The 17620-nt window shown below is 35.2% G+C and overlaps 1 protein-coding gene across 1 annotated transcript in view; it reads right to left on the reverse strand.

The window, feature by feature from the left end:
• The window catches only part of CTNNA3 (catenin alpha 3), a 1620658-nt gene that overhangs the window by 148219 nt on the left and 1454819 nt on the right, over positions 1-17620 (reverse strand). The window contains exon 14 of the mRNA XM_090278091.1: positions 3956-4048. Within this exon, the coding sequence (XP_090134217.1) occupies positions 3956-4048 (93 nt within the window). The remainder of the gene's footprint in view (positions 1-3955; positions 4049-17620) is intronic.

Raw genomic sequence — 17620 nt, forward strand, 5'->3', positions numbered from 1 at the left:
CCTCTTTGACCCCTACCCCACATAGAGTGCCACAAGGTCCACCGGCACTGATGAATAACTAAGGCTCCACCCCTTGCAACATAACAGTTGCAACGGCTCTACCTAATACATCAAGGCAAACACAGGAGGCTGTCGAGTTGAAGAGACAGAGAAATATGGCCCAAAAGAGGGAGCAGATCAAGGCTCCAGAGAGAGAACTAAGCAAGGAGGAGATAGCCAACCTAAAAGACACAGAGTTTAAAACACTGGTGATAACAATGCTCACAGAAATAAGTGAGTATGGCAAATGCATAAGAGAAGAAGTGAAGGCTATACTAAGTGAAATGAAGAAGACTCCACATGAAACCAATAGTGAAAGGAAGGAAGATGGGGTTTAAATCAATGACTTGGAAGATAAGGATGATATAAAGAGTTAACCATTACAGAATGAAGAAACAAGAATTGAAAAAAATGCAGACAGGCTTAGGAGAACCTCTGAGACAACTTTAAACATATCAACATTCAAATCATAGCCAGAAGGAGAAGAGGAAGAACAAGAAATTGAAAACCTATTAAGAAAATAATAAAGAAAAACTTCCAAAATTTGGCAAAGGAAATAGACATACAAGTCCAGGAAGCACAGAGAGTTCCAAACAAGCTAGACCCAAAGAGGACCACACTAAAACACATCATAATTAAATTGCTAAAGGTGAAAGATAAAGAGGGAATCTTAAAAGCAGCAAGAGAAAAGAAGAGTTACCTACAAAGGAATTCCCATAAAAATGTCAGCTGATTTCTCAAGAGAAATTTTGCAGATAAGAAGGGACTGGCAAGAAATATTCAAAGTGATGAAAAGCAAGGACCTACAACCAAGATTACTTTATCCAGCAAAGCTATAATTTAGAATGGAAGGGCAGATAATGAGCTTTCCAGACAAGAAATAACTAAAGGAGTTCATCATCACCAAGCCCTTATTATATGAAATGTTAAAAGGGGACATTGAAGAAAAAAGAGATCAAAACTATAAACATTAAAATGACAACAAACTAACAACTATCAACCAACAAATCTAAACAAACAAACAAATGAAGTAAACAACTAGAACAGGAACAGAACCACAGATATGGAGATCATTGGAGGGTTATCAGTGGGGAGGGGGAAGGGGGAAACAGAACTGGTAAGTACAAAAGAGAAAGGAGGATGTTAAGAATAGTAAAGCAAAAATTGGGACAACTGTAATAGCATAATCAATAAAATATACTAAAAAAGAAACCTGTCTAAATATGATCTTGGTTCTGGTCATGTTACTTGGGTGGAGACAGATTTGAGCTATCTTTATTTGTTAGCTATTTCATAAGCTTCAGATATAAGAATGAAATCTATTTTAATTAACTCACAACATAGATATTCAATATGAGGATGTTATTGGAGTTAAATTATTCATACTATACAATAATTCCTCTTTAAATTTAAATTTATATCCTCCTTTCCTTTTTCAGACCACTCTAGCATTCTTTTTTGTTGATTATTTGTTTGCTTCTTAGTCATGGATTCATTCTCCTAACTCTATAAACCTAAGTAAACTGACATGTAATCACAAGTTTCTTAGTCTGAAGACATACTCTACCTACTAGATAAATTATATATAAATCTGAGCCTCAGTGAACTTGTTAGTAAAACCAAGAGAATGATATTACTATAGCAGAATTAATGTGACAAGTAAATAAATAGTATATGCGAAGAGACTACCTTTTCTTGTTTTCTCCCCAAAGCAAAGTCTAAGACTAAAAGTTAGTTTATTTTGGGACTAGATTTTAGGAAACAGAACTGGGAGCCTGGAAGGAATGAATAAGAAAATAAAGGCCAATGGAAGCTTGTATTATCAACCTGGCCAATGCTGTAGGATTTGGGGCTTGATCTTCCTGGGGAACATTTTAGGACCTGTGGAAAATTAACTTCAAAGAGGTCCATCTAAGGAATGGAAGAGCATTATTCAAGTTTGCTTTCTAGGGTATTAGTGCCCCATGTAAGACTGTATTTGTGTTAGAATATCTAAGCAGCTTTCAGAAGGATTCTATATATCAATTGTAGGAAAGCTTCAAGGTAGGAGGTGAATAAAAGCCAAGTTATTTGGAATTTATGCAGGGGAGACTTATGAAAGCAGAGAGTGGCCTGGTTAAATATAATGTTGCTCCCAGTAGATTTGATGGTCCAGGATCTATCTTGATCCCCTGGATCATTGGGGTACTGTGCTCAATGGAACACAGATATTTGATCCAGAGACGGTTCAGAGTGATTTTCACCAGGTTAGCTACAGTAGCTTCTATGAAAGATTCTTAAAATCCAGGACAACAGTGATCATTTATTTATAACCTAGAATGGGCAGGTGGCTATCTAGCTGGCCTACAGTGCCACCCAAGAACAAAATTACAAATAAAAATTGTAGTAATAAGAAGTTTATCTTCTTAGCATATAATTTAAAAGTTTATAAAACATATGCATTTATTTTTGGTGTTGCCAGCAGTGCTGTGAGAAGGTATGATATTATTCTCACTTTCAGATGAAGAAATTTTAACTTTCTCAGTTGAAGTGCCTAAACCAAGGGCTATTGTCTTTATGTGATAAGGCAGAAAGAGAATCAAAGCATGTTTGTTCTAATCCTATCATCCTAAATGTTGCCTTTATTTTAACAAAATTTCCTCTGGACAATTCCTTTGTAAGCTCTAACAATGACCTGCCACTTCTAGTTGCCCAGCAGCAACCTAAGTGAATCATTCAGTCACTTCGCTAAAAGCAAGAGCAAAGTTTGCCATTAGCAAAATTTGTTTTCAATTCCATTGCCATATGTAAGGTTTGATTTCTTACCAAGGATGCCTACTATATTTGAAGAAAACTGTCTCCAGATGCTGTGTGTCCTCAGATAGTTCTCAACATGAGCTGGTTTCTAGAGGTCTGATAAATAATTCAAGTAATCACCAAGAAACAAAAACTCAAAAAAAAAAAAAAAAAAAAGAAAAAAGCAACATTTCTGATAGAACACAAGTGTTGTGACATATATACCAATTCTAGGTTATCTGAAAATTTGGAACAATGTAACTTTCTTAAATTTATCTTTTTCCATCTGTCTCCAAATTTTAGGCACTGAATTAAACTAACTAAGTAATAGTAATAATGATAATTATACTGTTGCTATAACTTCTACAAGTAATGATTACTAATTATAGAGCACATACTGTGAGCTAGGCACTGTGTTAAGTGCTCTATTAGAGAACTTACTTAATTCCCACAATAATCCTTCTATAGAGTACTACTAGTAGCCTCCCTTTAAAAATAAGAGAACTGAGGTAGGGAAAGGCTGAGTGAGCTTCCCAAGTAACACAGCAAGAAGTGGCTGGTTCTATGTGTTCCCAGGCAGTCTTAACTACTATGCTCTATCGCCTGTCTTTCAGACCCAGGTTCTGTAGTCCTGTCTGCAGCTGCGAACTGTCAGGCTCTCGGAAACCAAACTCTCACACTCTCACAGCTTCCCAAACCACGGTTGATTAATATCTTTGTGTGTGTGTGTGTGTGTGTGTGTGTGTGTGTGTGTGTGTAAGGACATTGTAGAAAGGAAGAAAAACAGAGGAGAATTGCCTCAAAAAATTATTTTTGCCCTAGAATTTGAGTATATTTACGACGTCTTAGTTCCTCTTTTCCACTCTAAACAAACATGTACACATTTCACTTTAGTATTCCCATGACTGCTATAATGATCAAGAGTGTTACGAGGTGATTCACTGTCTGACCAGAAACAGTCTCCAATGTGCTCTCAGGGCGGAGGAACTAATTCCCCTCATGCTGCCGCCCCTGCTCTGAGTCTCTTCTTCCTGACTTTGCAGAACCAGCTCCAGATCCAGGAGCCCCACCTGTGGGCAGCTGCCTGAGCTGACCAGGAAAGGGCACAGTACGCATCTCTCTCCCCAGGGAGGGGTCATACCCGGTCAGTTTTTCCTTCGGTCTGAATGCTGGTGTGACTGTGGACCTCATGATCCTCCTCCAGGTCAGAAACATCCTCCAGTTCCTCTGGGGTCTATGAAAAGAAAGCAAAACAATGCTGGTGGGAATTCAAAATGGAAAGCAGTCTGGCAGTACCTCAGAAAGGAAGTATAGAGACCAATATGACCCAGCGATTCCACTCCTAGGTATATACCCAAGAGAGAAATGAAAGCATATACCCACAAAAACTTATAAACAAATGTTCATAGCAGCATCTATCATAGTAGCCAAGAAGTGGTAATAAGCCAAACACGTATCTATTGATAAGTGGATAATCAAAATGTAGTAAAGTCATTTAATTATCCTATTTGGCCATAAAAAGGGATGAAGTACTGATACACGCTGTAACATAGGTGGAACTTCAAAATATTATGCTAAGTGAAAGAAGTCAATTACAAAAGACTATATATTGTATAATTTTGTTTACATGATATGTCCAGAATAGGCAAATCTACAGAGAGAGAATTTGATTAGTGGTTCCTAAGGAGGGAGTGGGTGAGGAGGGAGTGGGTATGAGTGCTGATGGGCATGTGGTTTCTCATGGGGATGATAACAATGTTTGGGAATTAGATGGTGGTAATGGTCACAGGATGTTGTGAATATACAAAAAAAAAAAAAAAAAAAAAAAAAAAACCACCAAACTTTACACTTTAGAATGTTGAAATTAATGGTGTATGAATTATATCCTAATAAATTTTTAAATTTATTAAGGTGCCACTGGTTAATAAAATTGTATAGGCTTCAAGTGTACCATTCTATGATAGATCTTGTGTAGTTTACTGCATTGTGTGTTTACCACCGAAGTCAAATATCCCTTCATTACCATATCTGACCCCATTCACCCTTTACTATCCTCACCTTCCACTTCCCTTTCTCTCTGGTAACCACTATACTATGGTCTGTGTCTATGAGTTTGTGTGTGTTTGTTCTGCTTATTCATTTTTTGCTTTCATTTTTATATCCTAATACATTTTGAAAGCAAAACTGATCAGAAGGAAGTTTTTCTCTCAGTGAGTAGCAATTTGGCTAACCAGTATGTGGTTATCACAAGCAAGGTGTTTATAGGTGTATGGGATGATTATCATTAAAGCCATATAACATCAAAATTCCACTAAAATTATTGAGAAGTTAAATTTTCTAACAACTTAATAATTTAACATGAACTCCAATATCTATTCTAAATAGCTAATTTCCTTCCATTTCTCTTTTTCACTTTCCACTTAAACAGCTCTTTGTTCAGAGGTTTCTTATTCAGGAGATCCATACACTGGGTTGAGTTCCTCCACCTAAGTTTTTCCTGATTCCCTCTACTTTCAGTATCATAAAGTTAATCATACTTTATTGTATCATTGTTTGTTGAATTACTCAGCTAATTGTTAACTGTCTATTTTGTGAGGTAATGACTAGATATACCCTCTTACTATCATATCCCCACAAGCTAGCATATACATGCTTTTGAATGAGTGAAGCAAAATGATCAGTGATAGGCAAAAAGACATGTGGATATGAGCAAAAGAAAACACATAACAATAACAACAAACACTTGTTCTAACTGTACCTTTGCTGTACTTCCATCTATATTTCAAAGTACACTTTTTTTTGTTTTATGTTGTTATTTCTTGATCAAGGGTTTTATTCCCTTCCTATCAATGGGGCAATATAGTAATTTAAACATACCAGTACTTATTGCAAAAGCAAGTAAAAGTACTAAATAAGAATTAACTGAGTATTTGTCTTAGTTTACACAATCTCAACTTTAAACTCTGATTCCTTTTCAACTAAGCCCTGGTAAGAAATCTGGAATACAAACATTTATTTCATGAAAAACAACAAAAAGGAAAGTGGAAGATCTTTTATATACACCTGACTGCTAAAGACTTGGAAAGAATGCAGCACCTGCCTTCTTAGCCAGTTCTGGTTTCCCTTAAACTTTGCATTGCACACAGCCCCTTTGTTTATTTTCAGGGCTGGGAAGAGCTCTCCTTCCCTGGAGATGGAAACACAATGATTAATTCACACTGTGAAGCAACACTGCCAATTTCATAACCACTATTGGACTGAGATATTTTTCTTATCTCATGGATCTTTAACCAGCACATTCTTTGTTTTCTAACACTTGCACTAAGCATCACCAATCTGTGTGCATTTATTTCTATTTACTCCTATAGGATATCAACCTTCCTTCTTTTTCCAAGGCCTCCAATATGCTGAGTAATTGTTATATGTATGTCGATGTCTATATGCAGTCCTTCTTTGCTGCAACTAAGTGTAGCTGCAATTAAGTGTAGCTAGGATCACAGAGCAATTTACTGTCACTTCTTGGGTACTAATAACATGAGTTTACCACTATGGAACTTCTATACAATTGTTTATTTATTATTATCTATTTATTGTGTATTCTTCCCACAGTGTGCTTGAGAAAGATCTTTGCAATTTCCCTCCTTGACACATCACCAGCCTCTGTAACATCTGAGTAAATTCAGAAGACCAAATTCCCTTTCTTGGGTTCTGTTTTGCAACTGAAGGCTGTCTGGTGCCCACACTGTGAACTGTTTCTTATGAAAGTCTCTTATTTATTATTTGGGTCATACTCTATGATATAGTAATATATAACTTAATCATTGCTTCCAGTATTTTATCCAACCCCCAAATAAAGTTACTTAACAGAAACTAAGAAAAACTGCTGCTCTCAGAAGTCACAAGTTCACAAGTACTATTTTTGTTGGTGATACTGCAGGAAGAAAAAGCCCCCTATTTACACCCACATATCTGTGCTTTTCTTTGTCTATAACCTACTAATAGTTTTCTTGCTAAGCCACCGCAACTGACCTCTTCTTTTCATGAACCAAATCAGTGGGGGAGTGTTCAAAACCCTTGCTGGCAGCATTCTGCATTCTGTAAGGCAAGCAGCTGGGTGGCATTGAAAAATAAAGCCAAATATGCAATATTATAGTATAAATTTAGAAGCTAAGAAATAGGAATACTTTAATTATGTATTAAATGATACATTAATTCTTTTAGGTTTAAAGACAAAAAATAATAGAAGCAGCAAATATTTTTTTAAAAAGGAGGGAGGATGGGCTAACCCTAGATTGCATACTTACTGGAAATATCAGGGGGGGGGGGCACTTTATAGAGCATATGATGGTCTAACCCCTATGCTGTATACCTAAAATTAATACAATATAATATTGAATGGAAACTGTAATTAAAAATAAAATTTTAAAAACAGCTTGTTCTTACTCATCTGGTGCCTTTAGTAGGTTAAATATCTGGAAGGTATATGTGCATGAAGGACATTTGTGTGTGAGTTGTGTGTGTTTCAAATCAATTTTCATTCTGTGGAAGGAGAGACTATCTTTGATGCAGTGCCATGGGGTAGAAAGATCCTCCCTATACTGTTGAGTAATGGAGACTTGAAATTGAATTCAAATTCTGGCCCTTCAATTAGTCATTATGGGACTTTGAACATTTGTGTAGTCTTTTCAACTTTGGTTTACTAAGAACCAAATTTTGGATAATGAAACTTTATCCTGAAGTTTGTTTTGACACTAAATCATACTGACATGCTTTAAGTAAGAGCTTGGCCCACAGATATAATGGGTTCGGCAAGTTTGTTTCTTACTGTTTATTAATTTTTCTCCACTTCCTTTACTATCCTGTCCTTAATCCCATCAAAAAATTTTACATTTCTTGATAAAACTTTTGTGGAAATTTGGATATATTTATTGTAATTCAAATGTATTATCCTGGATTGATATGGTACTTACTAGTTGCCTATAGTTACACTCACCTGATTTGAAGTTCATTGTACTAAACAGGATTTAATGTAATTCCACATGCACTGTTTTCTCCTAAACCCAAAGATCTCTTTTGATCCGATTTTATCATGTATTAAAGTAAAATGATCTATGAAATGCGCCCCTGCAAAGATTTACTCTAACGTAGATTCTCAGTAATGTGGAAAATGAACTCCTCTAAGTTGAGGTGTCTCTAGACAAGATCAAGAAAAAGATGTCCAGTTGTTTCTGGAAAGAGTGTTAGTAAACTCAGTAATTACTCATTTATTTCTCACACCAGAATTCAGGAAAAATATTTTATATTTTGCTATTTTAACTCTTACTTATTGTGAAGCCTAGATAGCCCAAGGTGATTAGAAATAAGCTTAGCTTCCTCACTTGTAAACTGGAAAAATGCCACTCAACTCTTAGGGTTATTGTGAGGATAAAATAATATAATGAACTGGAACATTACTCAGTGACTAGACCATCTTGATGCTTTAATATTATTTATGATTAAAATTATTATAAGATCTCAGTTTATGTATGCAAAAGGAGTCAGGAACAAGTAAATAAATTGAAAATATTTAGACTGAGGCTTTTTATAGAAACTAGGGCTTCAGTAAACCATAGTGAACATTAAACTTCAGGGTCACAGTAAATTGGTGGTTTTAATATATATGTATAAAATATATATCACTGAGTTAGTAAGGACCGCATTGATATTGTCTTTTTCCACATCAAGGAGCTCAATTTTTCTATAGACTTAAACCCTTTATAATCCCAGTGAGACAGGTAGGTGATATCATTACAACTAAAAATTCACTTGCACAGACTTCATAAATGTTTAATATTTAAAGAGGAAAAAATAGTGGCCACTACATAATAAAAAAGGGGAAGAAGGAAAGGAAAGGAAAGGAAAAGAAAGGAAAGGAAAGGAAAGGAAAGGAAAGGAAAGAAAGGAAAGGAAAGGAAAGGAAAGGAAAGGAAAGGAAAGGAAAGGAAAGGAAAGGAAAGGAAAGGAAGGAAAGGAAAGGAAAGGAAGGAAAAAATAAATGAAATAAGGAAAGAAATGTTAGGACACAGTAATCACACTTGGCATTTTCCTCTAAGAATTAAAGTTGGATTTTAAATCATACACATGATTTAATCATAAATTATACTTCTCTGACTATCTGTCACTGGCTTTACTAAGTCAAATAACCACCATAGCAATGTCAGTAAATGTCTGACACTTAGAGAAGTTGTTAGGAAGGGTTCTATGGATAGTTTTCTAAAACAGGAAGCAGGTATAGTATGCTCAGTGAGATAATCCTAGCTGAGTTGATAACACAGGATAATTTTCAAATGTCAAAGTAGAGATTCAGAATTAAAATATTTTTAAAAATAGGGATAACACTACTTAAACTTACAGAAAATAAAGAAATGCCCCTGTTGAATATGCACACCTCTGGTCAAGAAACTGGTGCTCTATCATCCTGAATGCTCAAAAAAGCCAGGAACATTCCTGTTACATTCGCCTCTTTTCTACTCCTTAAACATGTCCTATTCATTCATTCTTTCTACATCAAGCTCTTTCGCTCTTTGTATTTCCTGCTCTCTTATGATGCATGCTCTTCCTACAGCTTTCACATGCTGGATCCTTCTCACTCTGGGAACTCAGCCCCATCCAGTCTTCACTGGACAGTCTATCTAAAGTAAACCCTTTCCCCAACTTTATTTTATTACATCCCCTTGTATGTTTTCTTTTAGGTCTCTTATCATGATTATAACCCAAAATTACATATTTTTCTTTTCTCTTTTTTTTTTTTGAAAGAAGATATATTTTGGTCTTGCCCCATTAGAACATAACTTCCATAGAAATAGGGATGTTGTCTCTCTTATTTATCATTTTGAGCACCTGAAGACGGCATATACTATGTGCTTTATAAAATTTCCTAACTGGATAAAGAAATAAATTATTTTATGACCTATAAGTCACAAGAAGGTCTTGGGAACACTTTTGAGCTATGGAATAATGTTTAATTCTTTTTCTTCTGTCTTCAGTAGGTGTTGATTTAATCACTCCTTGCTTAAGTGAAAGCTTGGGGTAAAGATTCCTGGACCTTTTATTGGTTTGGCCAAAAAAGTTCATTTATTTTTTTCCATGTGATGGCTCTAGTAGTGCTTACTTTTCATTAACTTCATTCAAAACGATGCTCATAGATTGCATAGATTGTGACAACTGTCGTATCAGCATGCATCTAAAAAAGTATCAAAACTGGTGAATTTTTGTGCAGCCATTTTAATATTGAAATGGAAGACAATATGTAATATTTTGGCATATTATGTTTTATTATTTCAAGAAAAGTAAAAATGTAACTGTAACACAAAAGAAGATTGGTACAGTGTATGAAGAAGGTGCTGTGACTGATCAAACATGTCAAAAGTGGTTTGCAAAGTTTCTTGGTAATATTGACATTTTGGACAAATAATTATTTTCTTTGGGGCTGTCTTATGCATTGGAGATGTTTGGCAGCACCCCTGGCCTCTACTCACTAGAAGCCAATAATGGGACATAGCCAACATACTCATAATATTTAAATCAATAAAGTTATTAGGGAACATGAAAAATGTATCTTTTATTTTACAGAAAAATAATAAACAGAATTCTTGGTCAGACCAATATAAAGGCTATTAAAATAAGGACAATAGATCCTGAGCAGTTTGTTCACAAGCTCAAAATTTGTAGACTTGGAAGATGAGAAAGGAATGTGTGTATTTCAGTAGCAGTGCAGTGTGGGTATAGAAAGAATTCAGGGAAAATGCCGTCTACCAAACCCAACCAGTTTCAGGTCTCACCAGGGTCCTGTGCCAAAACCTTTTCATGGAATCGGCAAGTAGTAAACCCTGAGGAACCACATACACGGGCTAGCACAATGGGCTTCTCATTGATAACCAGCGTGAGAAAATGACAAATGATTGGTGGTTCCCTCAGGTGCCTGGATATTGTGTAAGTCTAGAAAAGTCTCTTAATCTTGGCACTATTGAAAACTTGCTCTGAATATTTCTGGTTATAAGAGGCTGTCTTGCATATTGTGGAATGATTAGCATGACCCCTAGCCTCTACCCACCACATGCAGTAGAACCATCCCAAGATATGACAATCAAAAATATCTCTAGACATTTCCAATTGTCTCCAGCGGGAGAGGGGAGGAAGAGAACCACCCTCTTTGTGAACCAGTGCTCTGAAACTGTGGCTCAGCTGTCCAACACAGGTGGTCGGGGCAAGGAAGCGGCCCAATAACCATGTTTATATTTCCATGAGCAAACATAAAACTTAGTTGTCTTAAGATACATAAAAATAAAGAGTAACTTTTTTCTTGTACTTCTGAATTCATGAACAGAAACTTATTCCCCATATAAAGTAATACCATCATGGTTACTAAACAGAAGAGAGTACTCTTTAATTATATTAGACTTAACCAAACAATTGGAAAATAAAATTTAAAGATTTATGGAAATAAAATTACAAACTTGGTTGCAGTATTAATATCAGCATTTATTAAACTATTTTCATCCTCTGTTATTTTTCAAAGTTTTACTTATAATAAAGAAATTATTACCTAGAGATATTCAGTGATAGTCCAAGTTTGCTTGATCAGTAATAAAGATGTTAGAAAAATTAAGTCATCTAATTTTCATATCTGAGTATCTTTTTAATGTATATAAACAGTCCATTATTCTAGACATATTCAGACAAATAAAACACAATTCTTGCCCTCAAGAGAAATAAAAGGTAAGGATATTAGAAATAAAAACACATTCCCTAGAGTTAGAAAATTTGAGACTGAGATTGAATGGTGAGATACAGAGAAATTTCCTTAGTAATGTCAGGTATAAGATGGGAATAAACATTGAATGCCCCAAGATAAGCTGGGAAGGTATTCCTTGCATTGTAAAAAAGTGTTAGGCATGTACTATAGAATAGATTAGTAAACTTAAAGTTAGAATACTTGGGTTTTCATTCTAACTTTGCTGTCAATTAATTTTATGTTTAGGCAAATGTCCTAATTTTCCTATTTAAAAGGGAGGTCATAAGTAAGTAAAACTTAATAATTTCTTCAAGTCCTTTGAGTTTTAAGATTTTATGAGTTCATGTTTGAACTGTAAGCATAATATTAATCTGGATGAAATGTTCCTCGTACTAGGAGATTTCAATATTAGGGAAAAGCTGGTAAATATGTTGAGTTCAGTTGATTGAAACATAACTTATTTCAATCTGTCATATTTATTAGAAATATTATTAATCTTCCCAATAAATGCATCTTCTTATTATCACAAGGAGTGAGAATTTTTTAGTATTGTTCACAGTTTTATAACTTGAGTGCCTAACACATTGCTCAGCAAATAGTAGGCACTCAATAACAGTAGCTTTTAGTGAATGACAAGAAAGAAAATAGAGGTGTAATAAAGATGCAAATAAAGACATATATTCCTTTTTGCCACAATAGATATTGGTAGATTTTCAAAAAACAATTCAAATCCCCCTCTAGATACCATTATCATTCTATGGTTCACAAGCCATTTATTTCTTCTCTTCCAGTATGTGGGAATATAAAACCATATGAATTATTCCCTATGATGAAACTAAGGCCTGGGTGAGTATTATACCCCTTACAGGCTACAATAATTGAAATATAGTTTGACAAAGCTAAGTTGCAGAATATTAAAAAATGTATATACTCTAAAGTAAGAGAAAAGAATGTATCTATTATGTACAAGAGGATATGATTCAACATGCAGTCAAATAGGACAACTTGGACAGACAAATCCTGAACATGCAGGGTATTATTGTCAGAGGAGACACTACCTTGATCCTTAGTGTTTTGTGTATTTTTTTATAAAATAAGTTTCTATAAGTTCACTACTTCAAAACCTACCTAATCCAACAGCCATCAAATAGCCATTCATTTGATGCCTTATGGTTGAGTGTGGGTTTTGATGTTTATCATGGAAGTGATCATTATAATCATTTAAGTTTATATAAGGCCTTTCTAAGGACTCAATCAATGATAGACTCACACAGGGTAAATAATATTTTAGCCTCAATCCCTCTATCAGAAAGCTTGTGGGCTATCATTCCTCCACTCCTAAGATGCCAATGAGGTGGATAATTTTAGAAAAGTACAAAGCAAATCAGCAAGAGGGTCTCAAATGAAAGTGGCATTATCAATATCACTGTACTTATTCAACCACTAAATGATTTGGTGATCTAGCTCTGATTCCCAGGACAGCATGTCTAATTGATGAAAACTGTCATAGAAAGTATTCCAGCTTGAGGTTTAAAGATGTGAAAGATTAATGAAACCATGAAGAATAGGATTTGGATGAAAGCATATTTTTGGAAAATTCAGATATTATAAATATCCAAACCCAAACCAGGATCTTGACATTCTTTTTCTTTTTTTTTTTTTAACAGAAAAGTGAGGTAATCATTTAAAATTGATGTCTTAATAGAAGTCATGAACAGCTCTGCTGGGTTATGTCACATTTATTTTCTCATTCAATGTTAACAATAAACCTAAAGAGGCAAATGCTGTCATTTTCATACCATACACGAGGAAACTGAGCTTTAGAGTTAATGGAACCTGTCCAACATCACACAGCTAATAGAGGGTTAGTGCAGAGTAGGGCCCATGCAATGTAGCTCAATAGTCACAAATGCATGGTAAAAGTGGGAATTAAGCAGTTAAAACTTACAAGTCTAGAAAGTGAGTTTTGAACAGCATGACTATATTCAGAGCAAGGCAGGCCAGGTATTTAGGGGCTTTGATCAGCAAACCCAATACCAGATTGGTCATTGATCTCCTCTTCCCCATTCCATATATAATTTCTGGACCTTGGCAAACTTGGGGCCACTTACCTTGAATGATATATTGTCTTTGAAAACCAAACTAAAATATACCCTGCTTGTTTCAGACTGGCACCCCAGCTTTAAGTTATATTAGGCTTGAGATGATTTCAGTTTTGGCCCTTAGAATGAGCAAAAGGATGCTAATGGATGTGCAAAATGAAATGCACAAAATGGAGTTATTGCTTTTAAAAAAAGTTCTGTATGAATTAGACTATACTAATCAGCAAAACTATTAAATGTATTTTGGACAGAGCTGTGAGTTTATATCCTGTTTCCAAATTATAAGCAAAAAACCTAAGGTAAGTAACTTGCAAAAGTTCTTTCATTGAGGCAAGAACTGTGATGGAATATAATATAAAGATTGATTATCTCGATACTAGGTCAACTGCTGCCCTTAATAGCTTGTGATCTCATTGTAGTTTTAATTTGTATTTCTCTGATGATTAGTGACATTGAGCATTTTTTTCATATGTCTATTGGCCATCTGTATGTCCTCCTTAGAGAAGTGTCTATCTAGGTCTTTTGCCCATTTTAAAATTGGATTGTATGGTTTCTTTTTGGCATTGAGTTTTTTAAGTTCTTTATAAATTTTGGGTATTAACCCCTTATCAGATGTATCAGTGACTATGTGCTCCCATTCAGTGGGTTGTCTTTTTATTTTGTTGATTATTTCTTTTGTTGTGCAAAAACTTTTTAGTTTAATGTTGTCCCATTTATTTTTCTTTTGTTTCCCTTGTCTGAGGAGATACATCTGAAGCAATGTCTGAGATTTTACTGCCTATGTTTTCTTCTAAAAATTTTATGGTATCAGGTCTAAAATTTAAGTTTTTCATCCACTTTGAATTCATTATCGTGTATGGCATAAGCAGGTAGTCTAGTTTTATTTTTCTGCATCTATCTGTCCAATTTTCCCAACACCAGATATTGAATAAACTATAGTTTATTGTATGTGCCACTCACACTGGCCAGAATGGTCATCATCAATAAATCAACAACAAGTGCTGATGAGGATGGAGAAAGGCGAACCCTAGTGCACTGTTGGTGGAGATGCAGACTGGTGCAGCCACTGTGGGAAGCAGTATGAAGATACCTCAAAAAATTAAAAATGGAGCTGCCTTGGCATGAAGCAATTCCCACTTCTGGGAATTTATCTGATGAAACCTGAAACACTAATTTAAAAGAACATAATCACCTCTACAGTCAGTGCAGCATTATCTACAATTGCCAAGATATGGAACAGTCCAAGAGTTTATCAGCAGATAAGTGAATAAAACAACTATGGGGCATTTACACAATGGAGTACTGCTTGGCCATAAAGAAGAAAAGTTTATGCTTTGAGAAAGCATGGATGGACCTGGAGAACATTATGCTAAGTGAAATAAGCCAGTCAGAGAAAGACAAATCATGTGATTTCACTCATATGTGGAATCTAATGAACAATCTGAACTAACAATCAAAATAGACAGACTCAGAAAGCAGGACTGCTAATAAGGGGAGTGGGAGAGGAAGGGGTGGAGGGATTGAGCAAAAAGGAAAAAGGACTCATGGACATGGACAAAGTGTGGTGATTCCATAGGGAGGGGAGTATGGGGCAAGGATAAATGGTAATGGAAAAAGTACAATAAAAATAGCTTGTTGCCTCAAACAAGTACTTCACTTGTTGAGAACTCAGCTTCTTCAGAAATAAAAGGATTGACTTAAATGATTTATAAAATACCCTTCAATTCTCCATTCACTCTACAAGTCTATTACAGGTTTGGATATAACATATGAGGAAAGGTAATATTTGTTTAAAAAACACATGGAATTAGCAGGATACCCTTCTTTTGAAGTGTTTGACACAAACCTAGATCACAAGTCCACTTTGGATTGTTAACCTCTCAGGAGGTAAGAAAGAACTTTTGACACTTGTTTTGTCAAGAACTACATAGAATAATGTGAGGGTCCTTCACAAGCAGTAAAGTAATTGATGATGCCATTGAGAATTGTGTCAGGGAAATTACTGTCATTGCATATGAGTGCAAGGCATGCTATTGCTGGAAACAATACTATAATAATAATAGTAGCAGTAGTAATAGTGGTAGTAGAGGCGGGGTAATGATGTTGGTGACAGCAGTAACAGTAGCAATAGCAGCAGTAGTGGTGGTGACAGATGACTAATAACACACCCTGGCCTTCCGCTTGTGGGTACAAACATTGCCACCATGAGCATCAGGCAAATTCTACTCTGTTTGGGTGCAGAAGTCTCACTTTTTCCATTAAACTCTGTGCCAGATAAACTCTATGTAGGTGAATTTGTGTTTTATTCTTAGAATAGGCAGCAAAAGAGGGTTATCAAATATTAAAATATATAAATTTTTTCAGGAAAGCTATTTTATAGATAGTAAAGTAAGAGTTTCAGAGATTTTCTGATGGCAAAACGTGCACTTAATACACTTTTAACAGAATGCATACATATATATACATACATATATTCTAATTATATAAAGCATATTGCATATGTATATGAGAAAGAGTTGTGGAGTATTGTATCTTGTCTTTCTTCCTTCTTCCTTATAATTTATTTGTTTCTAAGTTTTTACAATATAAACTTATTACTTTTAATCATGGGGAGGAAAAGCAATTAGTGTTACAGAAAATCTGCTTAAGGATGAATGTGCCATTACAAGGACATGTCAGCAGTAAAGAAAGAGCAAAATTGCAAAATTTACTGCAGGAATGCAAAGCTGGCCTTGTCACTTTGCAAAGGTCTATCAATGTGGCATGATATTTGAAACTGATGTAGACACAGACCAAAGATTTCAATAGGTGAGGGGAAAATTGCAGTGTATGTCTTCATTATCAGAGCAAACACTACAGAAGACTGTGACAGCAGAAACAGAGAAATTCCCCTTACACAGCAGCATGCTGTTTCACCAGATTGCGTGGTCTCCTTTGTAACTCTGTGGATCTGTAAAAGCAGTTGCTTCATTATTTCCTGTATAATATTTTCAGTGTCCTGGAAAGTGATTTTACAAAAGTGTTCTATAACAAAGATTTTGAGGGAAAGAAAACTTGTGTTTTGATTTCCCAGTGGGGATTATTTTTAACCTACAGGAAATCTTTTACTTCCATAAACTGAGGCAGCCTGGTATATCAGTGGTCCCAACACAATCCATCTATCTAGATTTGCAGAGAATCCCAGGCACAGTAACAAAGCAAAAACGCCCACTCTGTTCCAGCCATGGATATTATGTAAGGCTAAACAGGATGTCCAAACCTGACACTCCTATTTTACTGAACTAAATTTTTTTTTAAAATATGAAAGAAGCTCCATATCCTGAGGAGATATTGCACAGTAAGACAATAATTCAGATTTATATTAGACTTTTGTATATATATTCAAGGTTGCTGGATTGAAGTTTGTTTTAAGAGACATAAAAATTCTCAACACTAGCAAAATAAAGTAGCTTAAACTGGCAACTTATATATAGAATAGAATGCTAAAATGCAACAAAACAGATAGCTGGGCTAACCCTAAGCAAGAATGATGCTCTATCTATAAAGGTATTTTTAAGTATCAAACTAAAAGGTCTATTTGTAGAAGTAAGTGAATACATCATTGTTGAAGATATAATCAGGTGCAGGTGGCTGTGAAACTAGCTCATGGCAAATGCATCCTGCTGTTTGTACAGACCTGTCCTGATCAATGGAATTATGACAAGTGGTAGAAGCAAACCTAGAGGGGAAATCAGATTTAAAAATGTGCATGTGTTCCTTAACACTAATATATGCATAGCATAGACTCCAGACACTTCACTCCTAGGTATTTACCCATGAGAAATGAAGGCAAAGTCATACAAAGATGTACACAAATAAAGCAGCTGGATTTGTAATAGCCAGGTCATGAGAATGACTCAGATGTTCATCACCAGGGGAATTATGTAACTGT

This window comes from Furipterus horrens, unplaced genomic scaffold, assembly GCF_987537825.1.
Source record: "Furipterus horrens unplaced genomic scaffold, mFurHor1.1.pri manual_scaffold_5, whole genome shotgun sequence".
Classification (NCBI taxonomy): domain Eukaryota; kingdom Metazoa; phylum Chordata; class Mammalia; order Chiroptera; family Furipteridae; genus Furipterus; species Furipterus horrens.